This window comes from Pseudophryne corroboree, chromosome 2 (genome assembly GCF_028390025.1).
Source record: "Pseudophryne corroboree isolate aPseCor3 chromosome 2, aPseCor3.hap2, whole genome shotgun sequence".
Classification (NCBI taxonomy): Eukaryota; Metazoa; Chordata; class Amphibia; order Anura; family Myobatrachidae; genus Pseudophryne; species Pseudophryne corroboree.
In genome coordinates, this window is record NC_086445.1 from 1039185319 (window position 1) to 1039203829 (window position 18511).

Consider the following 18511-nt stretch of genomic DNA (forward strand, 5'->3'; position numbering starts at 1 on the left):
ACCCGCCTCAGAGGACGCCTCCGGCGGTAGTAATGTGAGACAGATATTGTCTGGCATTGTCACTTATATCCTCAGGCAGCTCTTCCTCTAATGCCTAAACCCATGAGTCAATATCTTTTGCAGCCCAAGAGGCTGCAATAGTGGGTCTATGTACAGCACCTGTAAGGGAGTACTGGATCAGGTGAGTATAATTTTATTCACAGGTACACGTGGATTCTACTTGGACAAGTGGACAGAGGTCGGCGTGTGAACATAGGTAAGTATGTGTGTGTCGGCATGTGTGAAATAAAGTTTTACTATCACGGTGTGCGTGTCCTGTTTTTATTTGGGTATTTTTTTTCCAGTAGAACTACAGGTACCAGCGGGCCCGTTTTTCTCCCGCATGCTGGTACTTGTGGTTCTCTAAGTATCAGCTTGCGGGGGAGGCTTGCTGGGACTTGTAGTACTACTGGAAAAAACAATATTCTTTCAATTTTCTCAAGGCTATCAGCCCCCCATCCGCAGCCCTTGGTTGGGGGGGGGGGGGGCAGCCTCGGGCTTCACCCCTGGCCCTTGGGTGGCTGGGGGGGGGGACCCCTTGATTGAAGGGGTCCCCACTCCCCCAGGGTACCCCGGCCAGGGGTGACTAGTTGGATATTTAATGCCACGGCCGCAGGGCGCTGTATAAAAGTGACCCCCTGACTGTGGCATTATCTGTCCAGCTAGTGGAGCCCGATGCTGGTGTAAAAAATACGGGGGACCCCTACTCTTTTTGTCCCCCGTATTTTTTGCACCAGCACCAGGCGCACAGCCCGGTGCTGGTTTTAAAAATACGGGGGATCCCCTGTCATTTTCCCCCCCGGATTTTTAGAACCAGGACCGGCTCGAAGAGCCCGAGGCTGGTTATGCTTAGGAGGGGGGACCCCACGCCATTTTTTTTCAGATTTTTACCATTCCATTAAAAAAATATATATGTATATATATATATATATATATTTTTAAAAAGATATAAATAATACTTGTGCCTCCAAAATAGACAAACCAAGTACCTAATCCCTTCTAATATAAATAGATATGCTATTACCAATAAAAAAAACACCAAAAAAAACATGTGTTTTTTTTTTAATTTTATTAGATTCCGCCACCAAAGTGTGGCGGATTGAAAATGACGAATTTACTGTCTAAAAGCACTGTTGTCGAATTTCCAAACTTCAATTGAATATACTTTTGGCGAATTGCCGCATTTGTACCATTGCCGAAATGTCGAATTTGACAAATGTCGAATTTCAAAAAGTCGAATTTGGAAAGTCCATTTTTTTTGACGGAAAGTACTGAATTGCATTGTCGATTTTTTTTTTTGGGCGAAAAAGTCCTGTTTTTCGACAATTTCGGAAATTCGACCGCAATTGCTTATACCCCATAGGCACACACAGTCACAGGCAATGCAGATAATTATTATGAAAATAAAACTGCACCGGAGACCAGCCACAGCTATGCTTAGAAGATGGCGCCCAGCGTCTCAGTCAGGAAGTGAGGGAGAGTGTGAGGCAGCTCCAGGGTGGGAAAATCTGCAGTAGATGGTGCCCTGGGCTGGGGGAGGGGCTACAGGTCAAGCACCGGCTCCCCTATGCTGGTCCTCACCGCCGGTACTATGGAGTCTTATTAAAAAATGGGCATTAATACACATGACCTGTACTCCTATGCCCTGGCGGTCTAGTGGAGTCCTTGCTCGGTGACAGTGTTCACACCAGCGTCGCGGTCCGTCTCCTTAGACCGCAACAGGAACGCGATTTAATGGTGGGTCCCGCCTGGGGGACCCTCTTACCTCCTCCCCGTAGCAGCCACGTGAACCAGGAGAGCGTCTGCGACCGTGTGCCTAGACCCGGAGCATCTCCGCAAGTACCCGGGAACTGAGTCGCGGAAGTATACAACGCCACTTGGGAGGTGATGGAGCCGCAGCACACAATGTCACACTGACATATCAGCGCTGCGGCCCATGAAGTCTTCTTAGAAAGCTTTTCAGGGCTGCCCATTGCAGCCCCCCTGTTAAGTGACCTGCTGCAACAGGCACCAACTCAAAACTGAGCTCCAGTGCCTGGAGACGGGGTTATAGAGGAGGCCCCAATGCATCCTGGGACAGCCTAAAGCTTTAGCCTGTTGGTGCCTCTGGATCAAGAACCACTCTACACCCCAATGTTTACCTGTGGAACACAATGTACCCTGCTGCAGAAAGGTGCAGGGTATCTGGGGACTCGCTCACTGCATGTCTTTTAGTAATGACAGTGGTCTTATGCTATTGATGTCTCCTAGTAATGACAGTGGTCTTATGTTACTGGTGTCTCCTAGTAATGACAGTGGTCTTATGCTGCTGATGTCTCCTAATAATGACAGTGGTCTTATGTTACTGATGTCTCCTAGTAATGACAGTGGTCTAATGCTGCTAATGTCTCCTAATAATGACAGTGGTCTTATGCGACTGGTGTCTCCTAGTAATGACAGTGGTCTTATGCTACTGATATCTCCTAGTAATGACAGTGGTCTTATGTTACTGATGTCTCCTAGTAATGACAGTGGTCTTATGCTGCTGATGTCTCCTAATAATGACAGTGGTCTTATGCTACTGATGTCTCCTATAATGACAGTGGTCTTATGTTACTGATGTCTCCTAGTAATGACAGTGGTCTTATGCTACTGATGTCTCCTAGTAATGACAGTGGTCTTATGTTACTGATGTCTCCTAGTAATGACAGTGGTCTTATGTTACTGATGTCTCCTAGTAATGACAGTGGCCTTATCCTACCAGTGTCTTCTAGTAATGACAGTGGTCTTATGTTACTGATGTCTCCTAGTAATGACGGCGGTCTTATGCTACTGATGTCTCCTAGTAATGACAGTGGTCTTATGCTACTGATATCTCCTAGTAATGACATTGGTCTTATGCGACTGGTGTCTCCTAGTAATGACAGTGGCCTTATCCTACTAGTGTCTTCTAGTAATGACAGTGGTCTTATGTTACTGATGTCTCCTAGTAATGACGGCGGTCTTATGCTACTGATGTCTCCTAGTAATGACGGCGGTCTTATGCTACTGATGTCTCCTAGTAATGACAGTGGTCTTATGTTACTGATGTCTCCTAGTAATGACAGTGGTCTTATTCTACTGATGTCTCCTAGTAATGACAGTGTCTTATACTACTGATGTCTCCTAGTACTGACAGTGGTCTTATGTTACTGATGTCTCCTAGTAATGACAGTGGTCTTATGTTACTGATGTCTCCTAGTAATGACAGTGGTCTTATGTTACTGATGTCTCCTAGTACTGACAGTGGTCTTATGTTACTGATGTCTCCTAGTAATGACAGTGGTCTTATGTTACTGATGTCTCCTAGTAATGACAGTGGTCTTATGTTACTGATGTCTCCTAGTAATGACAGTGGTCTTATGTTACTGATGTCTCCTAGTAATGACAGTGGTCTTATGCTACTGATATCTCCTAGTAATGACAGTGGTCTTATGTTACTGATGTCTCCTAGTAATGACAGTGGTCTTATGTTACTGATGTCTCCTAGTAATGACAGTGGTCTTATGTTACTGATGTCTCCTAGTAATGACAGTGGTCTTATGTTACTGATGTCTCCTAGTAATGACAGTGGTCTTATGTTACTGATGTCTCCTAGTAATGACAGTGGTCTTATGTTACTGATGTCTCCTAGTAATGACAGTGGTCTTATGTTACTGATGTCTCCTAGTAATGACAGTGGTCTTATGTTACTGATGTCTCCTAGTAATGACAGTGGTCTTATGTTACTGATGTCTCCTAGTAATGACAGTGGTCTTATGTTACTGATGTCTCCTAGTAATGACAGTGTCTTATACTACTGATGTCTCCTAGTAATGACAGTGGTCTTATGTTACTGATGTCTCCTAGTAATGACAGTGGTCTTTTGTTACTGATGTTTCCTAGTAATGACAGTGGTCTTATGTTACTGATGTCTCCTAGTAATGACAGTGGTCTTATGCTGCTGATGTCTCCTAGTAATGACAGTGGTCTTATGCTGCTGATGTCTCCTAGTAATAATGACAGTGGTCTTATGCTGCTGATGTCTCCTAGTAATGACAGTGGTCTTATGTTACTGATGTCTCCTAGTAATGACAGTGGTCTTATGTTACTGATGTCTCCTAGTAATGACAGTGGTCTTATGTTACTGATGTCTCCTAGTAATGACAGTGGTCTTATGTTACTGATGTCTCCTAGTACTGACAGTGGTCTTATGTTACTGATGTTTCCTAGTAATGACAGTGGTCTTATGTTACTGATGTCTCCTAGTAATGACAGTGGTCTTATGTTACTGATGTTTCCTAGTAATGACAGTGGTCTTATGTTACTGATGTCTCCTAGTAATGACAGTGGTCTTATGTTACTGATGTCTCCTAGTACTGACAGTGGTCTTATGTTACTGATGTTTCCTAGTAATGACAGTGGTCTTATGCTGCTGATGTCTCCTAGTAATGACAGTGGTCTTATGCTGCTGATGTCTCCTAGTAATGACAGTGGTCCTATGCTATTGATGGGCTTATCCTTTTCATCTGCAGCTCCAACAAGCAGCTGCTCTTCTGCGGGATGCAGGACGGGGCGGTGCGGGTCTATCCACTTCAGCCCAATGATTCTTTACTTACCTCCATGAGCAATTACTGGTCCCTCGGCATCCATGATAACCAATATGGTGCCATCCGAGCAGTCAGCTCCAGCTATGATGACCAGTATCTGGTAACCTGCGGAGCGGATGGCAATATATTCACCTTCAGGATCCTCTCCATGGAAGACATTGAGCGAAATCTGAGTCTGAAGAAAGCAAAAGTGCCATCACCTAGGGTATGTCTCCTGCTATTTGCCCCCTGCCAGTGTGTTACATTCCCTACCACTTGCCCAACTTCCCCCAAAAGCCTGTAACATTAGCCCAGCTCCTCTACTATATACATAATACGCATTATCGAAATTGTATTACAGAGTAACCTGGAGACAGAGAAACCCGCGGAGGATATTGAGGATCCCAATGCTTACAGGTAAGTCTACGACAGCCAATCAGCTCCTGACTTACAGTGCGCACATGCACATCCCTGGTTATATTCTGCTGCTGGCTGACCTCCAGAAAACTCTATAAACCATCAGCTGGCCAAGGCTTCATTATTAGTAATATAGCAATTATAGTGCAATGCAAACGGTCATCAATAAGCATCATTGCTCTGCACTATATAAGGTTGTGTTGTAATGTACCCAGAACTCTACCAGATTAGTAATAATACAGAAAAGGGGTTTCATGGGTGTAGTTTATGTGTGGGTGGTGGAAGTGTGCATGCATCTGATGTGTCGCTGTGATGTCCTGTCTGCTTCTCTTCAGCATAGAGATTGCCAAACAGAAGCGTCAATACGATCTGCTCCTGAAACAAGGCGAGGAGAAGAAGGCCAGCAAGAGACAGCAGCTTGCCATGTTGAGAAACGAGTTCCGGCTCATACTGCGGAAGAATACGGAGCTGCCTGCTCACATGCAGCTGGGCAGAGTGGTAGGTATTCTCTGGGCCAGATTAAGATTTGTGGAGGACCCATGGTAACAAATTTGTCAAAATAATATTCTGGCTTTGTTATTGAATAACATTATTTCTCTAACGTCCTAGTGGATGCTGGGGACTCCGTCAGGACCATGGGGAATAGCGGGCTCCGCAGGAGACAGGGCACATCTAAAAAGCTTTTTAGGTCACATGGTGTGTACTGGCTCCTCCCCCTATGACCCTCCTCCAAGCCTCAGTTAGGTTTTTGTGCCCGTCCGAGAAGGGTGCAAACTGGATGGCTCTCTTAAGGAGCTGTTTAGTAAAGTTTTTTTTTAGGTTTCTAATCAGTGATTCCTGCTGGCGACAGGATCACTGCAACGAGGGACTTAGGGGAGAGACTTGCAACTCACCTGCGTGCAGGAGGATTGAAGTTTTAGGCTACTGGACACTGAGCTCCAGAGGGAGTCGGAACACAGGTCAGCCTGGGGTTCGTCCCGGAGCCGCGCCGCCGATCCCCCTTACAGACGCTGAAGAAAGACGGCGGAACGGAGGTCCGGAAACAGGCGGCAGAAGACTTCACAGTCTTCAGAGAGGTAGCGCACAGCACTGCAGCTGTGCGCCATTGTTGCTACACGGCTCACTGACACGGTCACGGAGGGTGCAGGGCGCTGCTGGGGGCGCCCTGGGCAGCAATATAAATACCTATTTGGCAAATAAATACATCACATATAGCCATTAAGGCTATATGTATGTATTTAACCCAGGCCAGTTTTCCTAATAACCGGGAGAAAAGCCCGCCGTGAAAGGGGCGGAGCTTATTCTCCTCAGCACTCAGCGCCATTTTCCTGACCAGCTCCGCTGGTGAGGAAGGCTCCCACTCTCCCCTGCACTACAGAAACAGGGTTAAAGAGAAGGGGGGCATAAATTGGCGATATAATTATATATTAAGAGCCCATATATAGAAACAACACCTTCTAGGGTTGTTATATACATTATGGCGCTTTTGGTGTGTGCTGGCAAACTCTCCCTCTGTCTCCCCAAAGGGCTAGTGGGTCCTGTCCTCTATCAGAGCATTCCCTGTATGTGTGTGCTGTAGGTCGGTACGTGTGTGTCGACATGTATGAGGAAAATGTTGGTGAGGAGACGGAGAAAATTGCCTGTAATGGTGATGTCACTCTCTAGGGAGTCGACACCAGAATGGATGGCTTACTTATGGAATTACGTGATAATGTCAACACGCTGCAAGCCGGTTGACGACATGAGACAGCCGGCGGACAAATTAGTATCGGTCCAGGCGTCTCAGACACCGTCAGGGGCTTGTAAAAACGCCCATTTACCTCAGTCGGTCGACAGACACTGACACGGACACTGACCCCAGTGTCGACGGTGAAGAAACAAACGTATTTTTCCTTTAGGGCCACAAGTTACATGTTAAGGGCAATGAAGGAGGTGTTACGTATTTCTGATACCACAAGTACCACAAATAAGGGTATTTTGTAGGGTGGGAAAAAACTACTTGTAGTTTTGCCTAAATCAGATAAATTAAATGAAGTGTGTGATGATACGTGGGGTTCCTCCGACAGAAAGTTATGGGCGGTATACCCTTTTTCCCGCCAGTAGTAAGGGCGAGTTGGAAAACACACCTTAGGGTGGACAAGGCGCTCACACGCTTATAAAAAACATGGCGTTACCGTTTCCAGATACGGCCGCCCTCAAGGAGCCAGCTGATAGGAAGCTGGAAAATATCATAACAGTATATACACACATACTGGTGTTATACTACGACCAGCAATCGCCTCAGCCTGGATGTGCAGCGCTGAGGGGGCTTGGTCGGATTTCCTGACTGAAAATTTTGATACCCTTGACAGGGACAGGATTTTATTGTCTATAGAGCATTTTAAGGATGCATTTCTATATATGTGTGATGCGCAGAGGCATATTTGCATTCTGGCATCAAGAGTAAATGTGATGTACATATCTGCCAGACGAAGACACGACAGTGGTCAGGTGAGGCAGATTCCAGACGGCATATGGAAGTATTGCCGTATAAAGGGGCGGTCCATTGGACCTGGTGGCCATGGCAACAGCTGAAAAATCCACCTTTTGTTACCCCGAGTCACCTATTGGCAGAAAAGGACACAGTCTTTTCAGTCTCAGTCCTTTCGTCCCCATACGGGCAGGCGGGCGAAGGCCAGTCATATCTGCCCAGGGGGAGAGGAAAGGGAAGAAGACTGCAGCAAGCAGCTCATTCCCAGGAACAGAAGCTCCTCACGGCTTCTGCCAAGTCCGCAGCATAACGCTGGGGCCGTACAAGCGGACTCAGGTGCGGTAGGGGGTCATCTCAAGAGTTTCAGCAACACTCGCAAGGGAACTCCGGGATCCTACATGTAATATCCCAGGTGTACATTGGAAATTCGAGACGTCTCCCCCTCACACAATTCACAGGCTGTATTCCCAGCAGGTGATAATCAAAGTACCCTTCTTACAACAAGGAAGGGGGTAGTATTCCACACTATATTGTGGTACTGAAGCCAACCGGCTCGGTGAGATCTGAAATATTTGAACACTTACATACAAGCGTTCAAATCAAGATGGAGTCACTCGGAGCAGTGATAGCGAACCAGGAAGAAGGGGACGATATGATGTCACTGGATATCAGGGACGTTTACCTACACCAAATTTGCCCTTCTCACCAAGGGTACTTCAGGTTCCTGGTACAGAACTGTCACTATCAGTTCAGACGCTGCCGTTTGGATGGTCCACGGCGCCCCGGGTCTTTACCAAGGTAATGGCCGGAATGATGATTTTTCTTAAAAGAAACATGGACGCTTTCCTGATAAGGGCAAGGTCCAGAGAACAGTTGGAGGTCGGAGTAGCACTATCTTAAGTAGTTCTACGACAGCACGAGTGGATTCTAAATATTCCAAAATCGCAGCTTTTTCCGACGACACGTCTACTGTTCCTAGGGAAGATTCTGGACACAGTCCAGAAAAACGTGTTTCTCCCAGTGGAGAAAACCAGGGAGTTATCCGAGCTAATCGGGATCCTCCTAAAACCAGGAAAAGTGTCAGTGCATCATTGCACAAGAGTCCTGGTAAAAATGGTGGCTTATTACGAAGCAATTCCATTCGGCAGATTTCCCGCAAGAACTCTTCAGTGGGATCTGCTGGACAAATGGTCCGGATCGCATCCTCAGATGCATCAGCGGATAACCCTATATCCAAGGAAAAGGGTGTCTCTCCTGTGGTGATTACAGAGTGCTCATCTTCTAGAGGGCCGCAGATTCGGCATTCAGGATTGGATGCCGGTGACCACGGAGGCCAGCCTGAGAGGCTGGGGAACAGTCACACAGGGAAAAAATTTCCAGGGAAGTGTGATTAAGTCTGGAGAATTCTCTCCGCATAAATAAGCTTAGAGCAAATTTATAATGCTCTAAACTTAGCTAGACCTCTGCTTCAAGGTCAGCCGGTATTGATCCAGTGGGATAACATCACGGCAGTCGCCCACGTAAACAGAAGGGCGGCACAAGAAGCAGGAGGGCAGTGAAAACTGCAAGGATTTTTCGCTAGGCGGAAAATCATGTGATAGCACTGTCAGCAGTGTTCTTTCCGGGAGTGGACGACTGGGAAGCAGACTTCCTCAGCAGGCATGACCTCCACCCGGGAGAGTGGAAACTTCATAGGGAAGTTTTTCAACATGATTGTGGACCGTTGGCAAAGACCAAAGGTGGACATGATGGCGTCCCGCCCGAACAAAAACGGGACAGGTATTCCGCCAGGTCATGAGACCTTCAGGCGATAGCTGTGGATGTTCTGGTAACACCGTGGGTGTACCAGTCTGTGTATGTGTTCCCTCCTCTGTTTCTCATAACCAGGGTATTGAGAATTATAAGACATAGAGGAGTATGAACTATACTAGTGGCTCCGGATTGGCCAAGAGGGACTTGGTACCCGGAACTTCAAGAAATGCTCACAGAGGACTAAGGGCCTGGGGAGCTAAGAAGGGACTTGATTCAGCAAGTACCATGTCTATTCCAAGACTTACCGCGGCTGCGTTTGACGGCATGGCGGTTGAATGCCGGATCCTGAGGGGAAAAGGCATTCCATAAGAGGTCATACCTACCCTGGTCAAAGCCAGGAAGGAGGTGACCGCACAACGTCATCACCACATGTGGTGAAAATATGTTGCGTGGGTGAGGCCAGGAAGGCTCCACGACGGAAATTCAACTAGGTCGATTTCTACACTTCCTGAAAACAGGAGTGTTTTGGACCTCAAATTGGGGTTCATTAACATTTAAATTTCGGCCCTGTAGATTTTCTTCCAGAAAGAATTGACTTCTGTTCCTGAAGTCCAGATTGTAAAGGATGTATTGCATATACAGCTTTTTTGTGCCCCTAGGGGCACCGTGAGATCTCAACATAGTGTTGGGATTTCTTAAAATCATATTGGTTTGAACCGCTCAAATCTGTGGATTTGAAATATCTCACATGGAAAGTGACCATGCTGTTGACAAATATCTCACATGGGAAGTGACCATGTTGTTAGCCCTGGCCTTGGCCAGGCGATTGTCAGAATGGGCGGCTTTGTCTTACAAAAGCCCATATTAAAATTTTCCATTTGAACAGGACAGAACTGGGACTCGTCTCCAGTTTCTTCATGAAGGGGTGTCAGCGTTTTCACCTGAAACAACCTCTTGTGGTGCCTGCGGCTACTAGGGACTTGGAGGACTCCAAGTTACTAGACGTGGTCAGGGCCCTAAAAATATATATATATATATATATAGTTAGGACGGCTGGAGTCAGAAAGTCTGACTTGCTGTTTATACTGTATACACCCAACAAGCTGGGTGCTCATGCTTCTAAGCAGTCTATTGCACGCTGGATTTGTAGTACAATTCAGCTTGCACATTCTGTGGCAGGCCTGCCACAGACGAAATATGTAGATGCCCATTCCACAAGGAAGGTGGGCTCATCCTGGGCGGCTGCCCGAGGAGTCTCGGCATTACAACTTTGCCGAGCAGCTACGTGGTCAGGGGAGAACACGTTTGTAAAATTTTACAAATTTTGATACTCTGGCTAAGGAGGACCTGGAGTTCTCTCATTCGGTGCTGCAGAGTCATCCGCACTCTCCCGCCCGTTTGGGAGCTTTGGTATAATCCCCATGGTCCTGACGGAGTCCCCAGCATCCACTAGGACGTTAGAGAAAATAAGAATTTACTTACCGATAATTCTATTTCTCGTAGTCCGTAGTGGATGCTGGGCGCCCATCCCAAGTGCGGATTGTCTGCAATGCTTGTACATAGTTATTGTTACAAAAATCAGGTTATTACTATTGTTGTGAGCCATCTTTTCGGAGGCTACTTCGTTTTGTTATCATACTGTTAACTGGGTTCAGATCACAAGTTGTACGGTGTGATTGGTGTGGCTGGTATGAGTCTTACCCGGGATTCAAGATCCTTCCTTATTGTGTACGCTCGTCCGGGCACAGTACCTAACTGAGGCTTGGAGGAGGGTCATAGGGGGAGGAGCCAGTACACACCATGTGACCTAAAAAGCTTTTTAGATGTGCCCTGTCTCCTGCGGAGCCCGCTATTCCCCATGGTCCTGACGGAGTCCCCAGCATCCACTACGGACTACGAGAAATAGAATTATCGGTAAGTAAATTCTTATTTTGTGTATACTCCCAGCAGCACAAATATTTTGAACACTTTAGTGCATCCAGTTCACTATATGCCACACAGTGCCTCCAGTTCACATTATACCACAGTGCCTCCAGTTCACATTACACAGTGCCCCCAGTTCACATTATGCCACAGTGCCTCCTGTTCACATTACACAGAGCCCCCAGTTCACATAATGCCACACAGTGCCTCCAGTTCATATTACACAGTGCCCCCAGTTCACACTATGCCACACAATGCCTCCAGTTAACATTACACAGTGCCACCAGTTCACATAATGCCACACAGTGCCCCAGTACACATAATGCCACATATTACCCCCAGTACACCTAATGCCATACAGTGCCTCCAGTCACATAATGCCACATATTGCTTCCAGTACACATAATGCCACACAGTGCCTCCAGTACACATAATGCCACACAGTGCCTCCAGTTCACATAATGCGACACAGTGCCTCCAGTTTAAATTATGTCAGATACCTCAGATCACATGATTCCAGTTACTCCAGTTCACATTATGCCATACAGTGCCTCCTGTTCACATTATGCCACATAGTTCCTCCAGTTCATATAATGCAGCACACAGTGCCCCCAGTACACATAATGTGACATATTACCACCAGTACACACAATGCCACACAGTGCCTCAGTACACATAATGCCACACAGTGCTTTCAGTTCACATTATGCCACACAGTGCCCCCAGTGCACATAATGTGAAATATTACCTCCAGTACACATAATGCCACACAATGCCTCCAGTACACATAATGCCACAGTGCCTCCAGTTCAAATTACGTCAGTTACCTCAGATCACATGATGCCACAGTTACCCCAGTTCACATTATGCATGCCCACTACTACTTACATCCTTGTGGTCTCAAATCTTAGAACCTGCAGACTACAGCAGGGTCTTTGATGGAGCATTTGGTACGCCACGGCCATACCAGTGGTGCCGCACATGACCTTCTTGTTCCTCCTTCTTGCACATTCCACTTGTCTGCTCCCATTTGTGCTGACAGTGTCACCTCACACTGTGTCATTTGTTGCAGCCTGCACCACATGGTTCGTGGGTGCAGGTCATGTTGACGCTGGTTATGTACTGTAGCAATGAGTGGGGCCCCCCCTGTGTGTTAGGGGACCATTAGCGACTGCCCTGGTCCTAGAGCCAGTCTGAGTTCTGCCACAAGGGGCCATAGAGGGGACTGTGCGGGCGCCGCCGCCGGAGAGGAGATAGAGCAGTGCAGGAACTGGATCAGGAACTAGTAAAGGTGCCGGAGATGGGACAGAGCGGGAGCCGACGCAGGGGACGAGACGAGGGTCCCGGCAGCCAAAGGAGACACAGCAGAAGACAGAGATGCTGACTGAGCAGCACAGCAGACCCACAGATAGGAGGAGGTACAGGGGTGCCGCAGGAGAGGGCCCCCACAGATAAGTATCAGACTACCAACTTTATATTACTGTTTTGAATTTATTATGTATTGTATAGTACATAAGTGTTTTTCTTCTTTTCTCTCTCCCCCTACCCTTGATTCGAATTACCAATTACTGTTCTGTAATTGTTATTGTACTGTAGTGATTATTGTTTTTCTTCACAGCTAGGCTATAGTACTGTATTGTATTGTGTAGTATAGTTTGTATTGTTTTTCTTCACAGCTAGGCTATAGTACTGTATTGTGTAGTATAGTTTGTATTGTTTAGTTAAAGGTAATAGGGAGTTAGCGATGAATTAAAAAAATGGGAAGGGCCGTGATTGAGGATCTCACTCAGTGCATGTCGTGCAAGATGTATGCGCACCTGGAACAACCGTCCCAGTGTGATTACATCTGTATGAGGTGTGTGCGAACGGTTGGCCTGGAAGCCCAGCTAACTGACTTAGAGCAAACCGTTATACGTCTGAGGGAGAGTCACAGTCTCGAGCTAGGCTTAGATAGAATGGTGGAGGAGTTGCAGGAGGGGTCATCGGTAAATGAGGATGACCAGGTAGCCAGCTGGGTCACAATTAGGAGAAAGAAAACGAGGGGGAGGCACGACATCTCTGAACTACCAAACCCCAACAAGTTTGCCCGATTGGACGTAGATTCGGAAGATGGTAGTGAGGAAATGACGGTGCCGGAGGAGACTGTTCCCTTTAGCAACCAGAGGAGCGGACCCTCCGGCACAGTTGGAATAAACGATAGTGAGGTAACTTGTCAGATTGTGGTGGTAGGGGATTCCATTATCAGGAAGACAAATAGGGCAATCTGCTACCGGGGCCGTGATCGCTGTACAGTCTGTTGTCTACCGGGTGCTCGGGTGTGGCACATCGCGGACCGGGTAGATAGATTGTTGAGAGAGGTTGGGAACGACCCGGCGGTCTTGGTGCATGTTGGCAACAACGAAAAAGTTAGTGGTAGGTGGAATGTCCTTAAGATAGATTATAGGTTATTTAGGCAAGAAACTTAAGGCAAGGACATCTAAGGTAATATTCTCTGAAATATTACCAGTGCCACGCGCTAGCCCAGGGAGGCAGTGGGAGATCAGGGAGGTAAATGTGTGGCTTAGGGACTGGTGTAGGAAAGAGGGGTTTGTGTTCCTGGAACACTGGGTGGACTTCTCAGTCAGGTGCCATCTTTTTTGTCATGATTGCACCTGAACGAGGAGGGGGCAGCGGTGCTGGGGGGCAGGACGGTTAGAATGATGGAGATTTTAAACTAGGTGCCTGGGGGGAGGGTTTAGTTAGAAACTACGGGTCATGCAGTGAGAACAGTAAAGATGGTGATAGTGAACCAAATGGGGGTGGAGAAGGGGGGAGGGAAAGAGCAGACTTCACGGCCATTAATATGGGTACTAATAAGGGTATTACCAATGGTATTGCCAAATCACTGACTAGTGACGTTTATGTGTCACCGTTACTGCATACAGAAAATGATGTCTCTATCGCAAGGAGAAATACTTATCTTAATTGTATGTATGTAAACGCTAGAAGCCTAACAGGTAAAAAGGGGGAACATGACATCCTTGCCGCAAGCAATCAGTACGATATTATAGGCATTACTGAAACCTGGTGGGACGAATCTCATGACTGGTCGGTTAATATGGAGGGTTATACGCTGTTCAGGAGAGACAGATCAAACAAACGGGGTGGAGGGGTGTGTCTTTATGTAAAGCCGTTTTTAAAACCCGATGTACGGGAGGATATTCATGAGGAAACTGTAAACACTGTTGAGACGTTATGTGTTGAAATTACATACGGGGGGAAAGGTAAAGAAAAAGATAGTAGTGGGGCTATGCTATAGGCCCCCTGGCATTAATATATCTAACAAGGAAATGTTGCTGAAGCAAACTGATAAAGCGGCAGGAGCAGGCGACGTAATAGTGATGGGAGACTTTAACTATCCGGAGATAAATTGGACAAGCTATTCATGCGATACTGCTAGGGGTAATATGTTTTTAAACACACTAAATGATAACTACTTACTTCAACTAATCGAGGAACCAACTAGGTACAATGCAATCTTAGACCTGTTGTTGACGGAGAATGGGGATTTCATATCAAATATTATAGTAGGGAAGCCCATAGGAAACAGCGACTACAATATGGTCACATTCAGTATTAATTTTCATAATTTATTCCCATGGGCAGCAAACAAAGGACTAAAAACTCCAAACCAATGTGGCATAATAAAAATATTAAGGAATTAATGAGCAAAAAAAGGCGAGCATTCAGACAATACAAATCAGACAGGAAGGCAGAGACATTCGAGTACTATAAGGTTTGCATCAAGATATGCAAAAAAGAAATAAGAACGGCTAAAGTAGTAACTGAAAAGCTAGTAGCAAAGGAAAGTAAATCAAACCCCAAAAAATAAGAATTTACTTACCGATAATTCTATTTCTCGTAGTCCGTAGTGGATGCTGGGGACTCCGTCAGGACCATGGGGATTAGCGGCTCCGCAGGAGACAGGGCACAAAAGTAAAAGCTTTAGGATCAGGTGGTGTGCACTGGCTCCTCCCCCTATGACCCTCCTCCAAGCCTCAGTTAGGATACTGTGCCCGGACGAGCGTACACAATAAGGAAGGATTTTGAATCCCGGGTAAGACTCACACCAGCCACACCAATCACACTGTACAACCTGTGATCTGAACCCAGTTAACAGTATGATAACAGAGGAGCCTCTGAAAAGATGGCTCACAACAATAACAACCCGATTTTTTTGTAACAATAACTATGTACAAGTATTGCAGACAATCCGCACTTGGGATGGGCGCCCAGCATCCACTACGGACTACGAGAAATAGAATTATCGGTAAGTAAATTCTTATTTTCTCTGACGTCCTAAGTGGATGCTGGGGACTCCGTCAGGACCATGGGGATTATACCAAAGCTCCCAAACGGGCGGGAGAGTGTGGATGACTCTGCAGCACCGAATGAGAGAACTCCCGGTCCTCCTCAGTCAGGGTGTGCCCCTGACCAAGTAGCTGCTCGGCAAAGTTGTAAAGCCGAGACCCCTCGGGCAGCCGCCCAAGATGAGCCCACCTTCCTTGTGGAATGGGCATTTACATATTTTGGCTGTGGCAGGCCTGCCACAGCATGTGCAAGCTGAATTGTACTACACATCCAACTAGCAATCGTCTGCTTAGAATCAAGAGCACCCAGTTTATTGGGTGCATACAGGATAACAGCAAGTCAGTTTTCCTGACTCCAGCCGTCCTGGAAACCTATATTTACAGGGCCCTGACAACATCTAGCAACTTGGAGTCCTCCAAGTCCCTAGTAGCCGCAGGTACCACAATAAGCTGGTTCAGGTGAAACACTGACACCACCTTAGGGAGAAACTGGGGACGAGTCCGCAGCTCTGCCCTGTCCGAATGGACAATCAGATATGGGCTTTTGTGAGACAAAGCCGCCAATTCTGACACTCGCCTGGCCGAGGCCAGGGCCAACAGCATGGTCACTTTCCATGTGAAATATTTCAAATCCACAGATTTGAGCGGTTTAAACCAATGTGATTTGAGGAATCCCAGAACTACGTTGAGATCCCACAGTGCCACTGGAGGCACAAAAGGGGGTTGTATATGCAGTACTCCCTTGACAAACTTCTGGACTTCAGGAACTGAAGCCAATTCTTTCTGGAAGAAAATCGACAGGGCCGAAATTTGAACCTTAATGGACCCCAATTTGAGGCCCATAGACACTCCTGTTTGCAGGAAATGCAGGAATCGACCGAGTTGAAATTTCTTCGTGGGGCCTTCCTGGCCTCACACCACGCAACATATTTTCGCCACATGTGGTGATAATGTTGTGCGGTCACCTCCTTCCTGGCTTTGACCAGGGTAGGAATGACCTCTTCCGGAATGCCTTTTTCCCTTAGGATCCGGCGTTCAACCACCATGCCGTCAAACGCAGCCGCGGTAAGTCTTGGAACAGACATGGTACTTGCTGAAGCAAGTCCCTTCTTAGCGGCAGAGGCCATGAGTCCTCTGTGAGCATCTCTTGAAGTTCCAGGTACCAAGTCCTTCTTGGCCAATCCGGAGCCACGAGTATAGTTCTTACTCCTCTACGTCTTATAATTCTCAGTACCTTGGGTATGAGAAGCAGAGGAGGGAACACATACACTGACTGGTACACCCACGGTGTTACCAGAGCGTCCACAGCTATTGCCTGAGGGTCTCTTGACCTGGCGCAATACCTGTCCAGTTTTTTGTTCAGGCGGGACGCCATCATGTCCACCTTTGGTCTTTCCCAATGGTTCACAATCATGTGGAAGACTTCCCGATGAAATCCCCACTCTCCCGGGCGTCGGAATGAACACTGCTGACAGTGCTATCACCTGATTTTCCGCCCAGCGAAGAATCCTTGCAGTTTCTGCTATTGCCCTTCTGCTTCTTGTGCCGCCCTGTCTGTTTACGTGGGCGACTGCCGTGATGTTGTCCCACTGGATCAATACCGGCTGACCTTGAAGCAGAGGTCTTGCTAAGCTTAGAGCATTGTAACTTGCCCTTAGCTCCAGTATATTTATGTGGAGAGAATTCTCCAGACTTGATCACACTCCCTGGAAATTTTTTCCCTGTGTGACTGCTCCCCAGCCTCTCAGGCTGGCATCCCTGGTCACCAGGACCCTTCCTGAATGCCGAATCTGCGGCCCATTAGTAGATGAGTACTTTGCAGCCACCGCAGAAGAAACACCCTTGTCCTTGGAGACAGGGTTATCCGCTGATGCATCTGAAGATGCGATCCGGACCATTTTTCCAGCAGATCCCACTGAAAAGTTCTTGCGTGAAAACTGCCGAATGGAATCGCTTCGTAAGAAGCCACCATTTTTCCCAGGACCCTTGTGCAATGATGCACTGACACTTTTCCTGGTTTTAGGAGGTTCCTGACTAGCTCGGATAACTCCCTGGCTTTCTTCTCCGGGAGAAACACCCTTTTCTGGACTGTGTCCAGAATCATCCCTAGGAACAGCCGATGTGTCGTCGGAAACAACTGCGGTTTTGGAATATTTAGAATCCACCCGTGCTGTCGTAGAACTACTTGAGATAGTGCTACTCCGACCTCCAACTGTTCTCTGGACCTTGCTCTTATCAGGAGGTCGTCCATTTTCTTTGAAGAAGAATCATCATTTCGGCCATTACCTTGGTAAAGACCCGGGGTGCCGTGGACAATCCAAACGGCAGCGTCTGAAACTGATAGTGACAGTTCTGTACCACGAACCTGAGGTACCCTTGGTGAGAAGGGCAAATTGGGACATGGAGGTAAGTATCCCTGATGTCCCGGGACACCCTATAGTCCCCTTCTTCCTGGTTCGCTATCACTGCTCTGAGTGACTCCATCTTGATTTGAACCTTTGTAAGTGTTCAAATATTTCAGATTTAGAATAGGTCTCACCGAGCCTTCTGGCTTCAGTACCACAACATAGTGTGGAATAATACCCCTTTCCTTGTTGTAGGAGGGGTACTTTGATTATCACCTGCTGGGAATACAGCTTGTGAATTGTTTCCAATACTGCCTCCCTGTCGGAGGGAGACGTTGGTAAAGCAGACTTCAGGAACCTGCGAGGGGGAAACGTCTCGACTTTCCAATCTGTACCCCTGGGATCCTACTTGTAGGATCCAGGGGTCCTGTACGGCCCCAGCGTCATGCTGAGAAACTTGGCAGAAGCGGTGGAGGCTTCTGTTCCTGGGAATGGGCTGCCTGCTGCAGTCTTCTTCCCTTTCCTCTATCCCTGGGCAGATATGACTCTTATTGGGACGAAAGGACTGAGGCTGAAAAGACGGTGTCTTTTTCTGCAGAGATGTGACTTAGGGTAAAAACGGTGGATTTT

The 18511-nt window shown here is 47.1% G+C and overlaps 1 protein-coding gene across 2 annotated transcripts in view; it reads left to right on the forward strand.

The window, feature by feature from the left end:
- CFAP44 (cilia and flagella associated protein 44) overlaps positions 1 to 18511 on the forward strand; it is a 150872-nt gene that overhangs the window by 56565 nt on the left and 75796 nt on the right. For both annotated transcript variants that reach the window (XM_063956812.1, XM_063956813.1), the window contains exons 18-20: positions 4572 to 4851; positions 4987 to 5042; positions 5378 to 5540. In XM_063956812.1, the coding sequence (XP_063812882.1) occupies positions 4572 to 4851; positions 4987 to 5042; positions 5378 to 5540 (499 nt within the window). The remainder of the gene's footprint in view (positions 1 to 4571; positions 4852 to 4986; positions 5043 to 5377; positions 5541 to 18511) is intronic.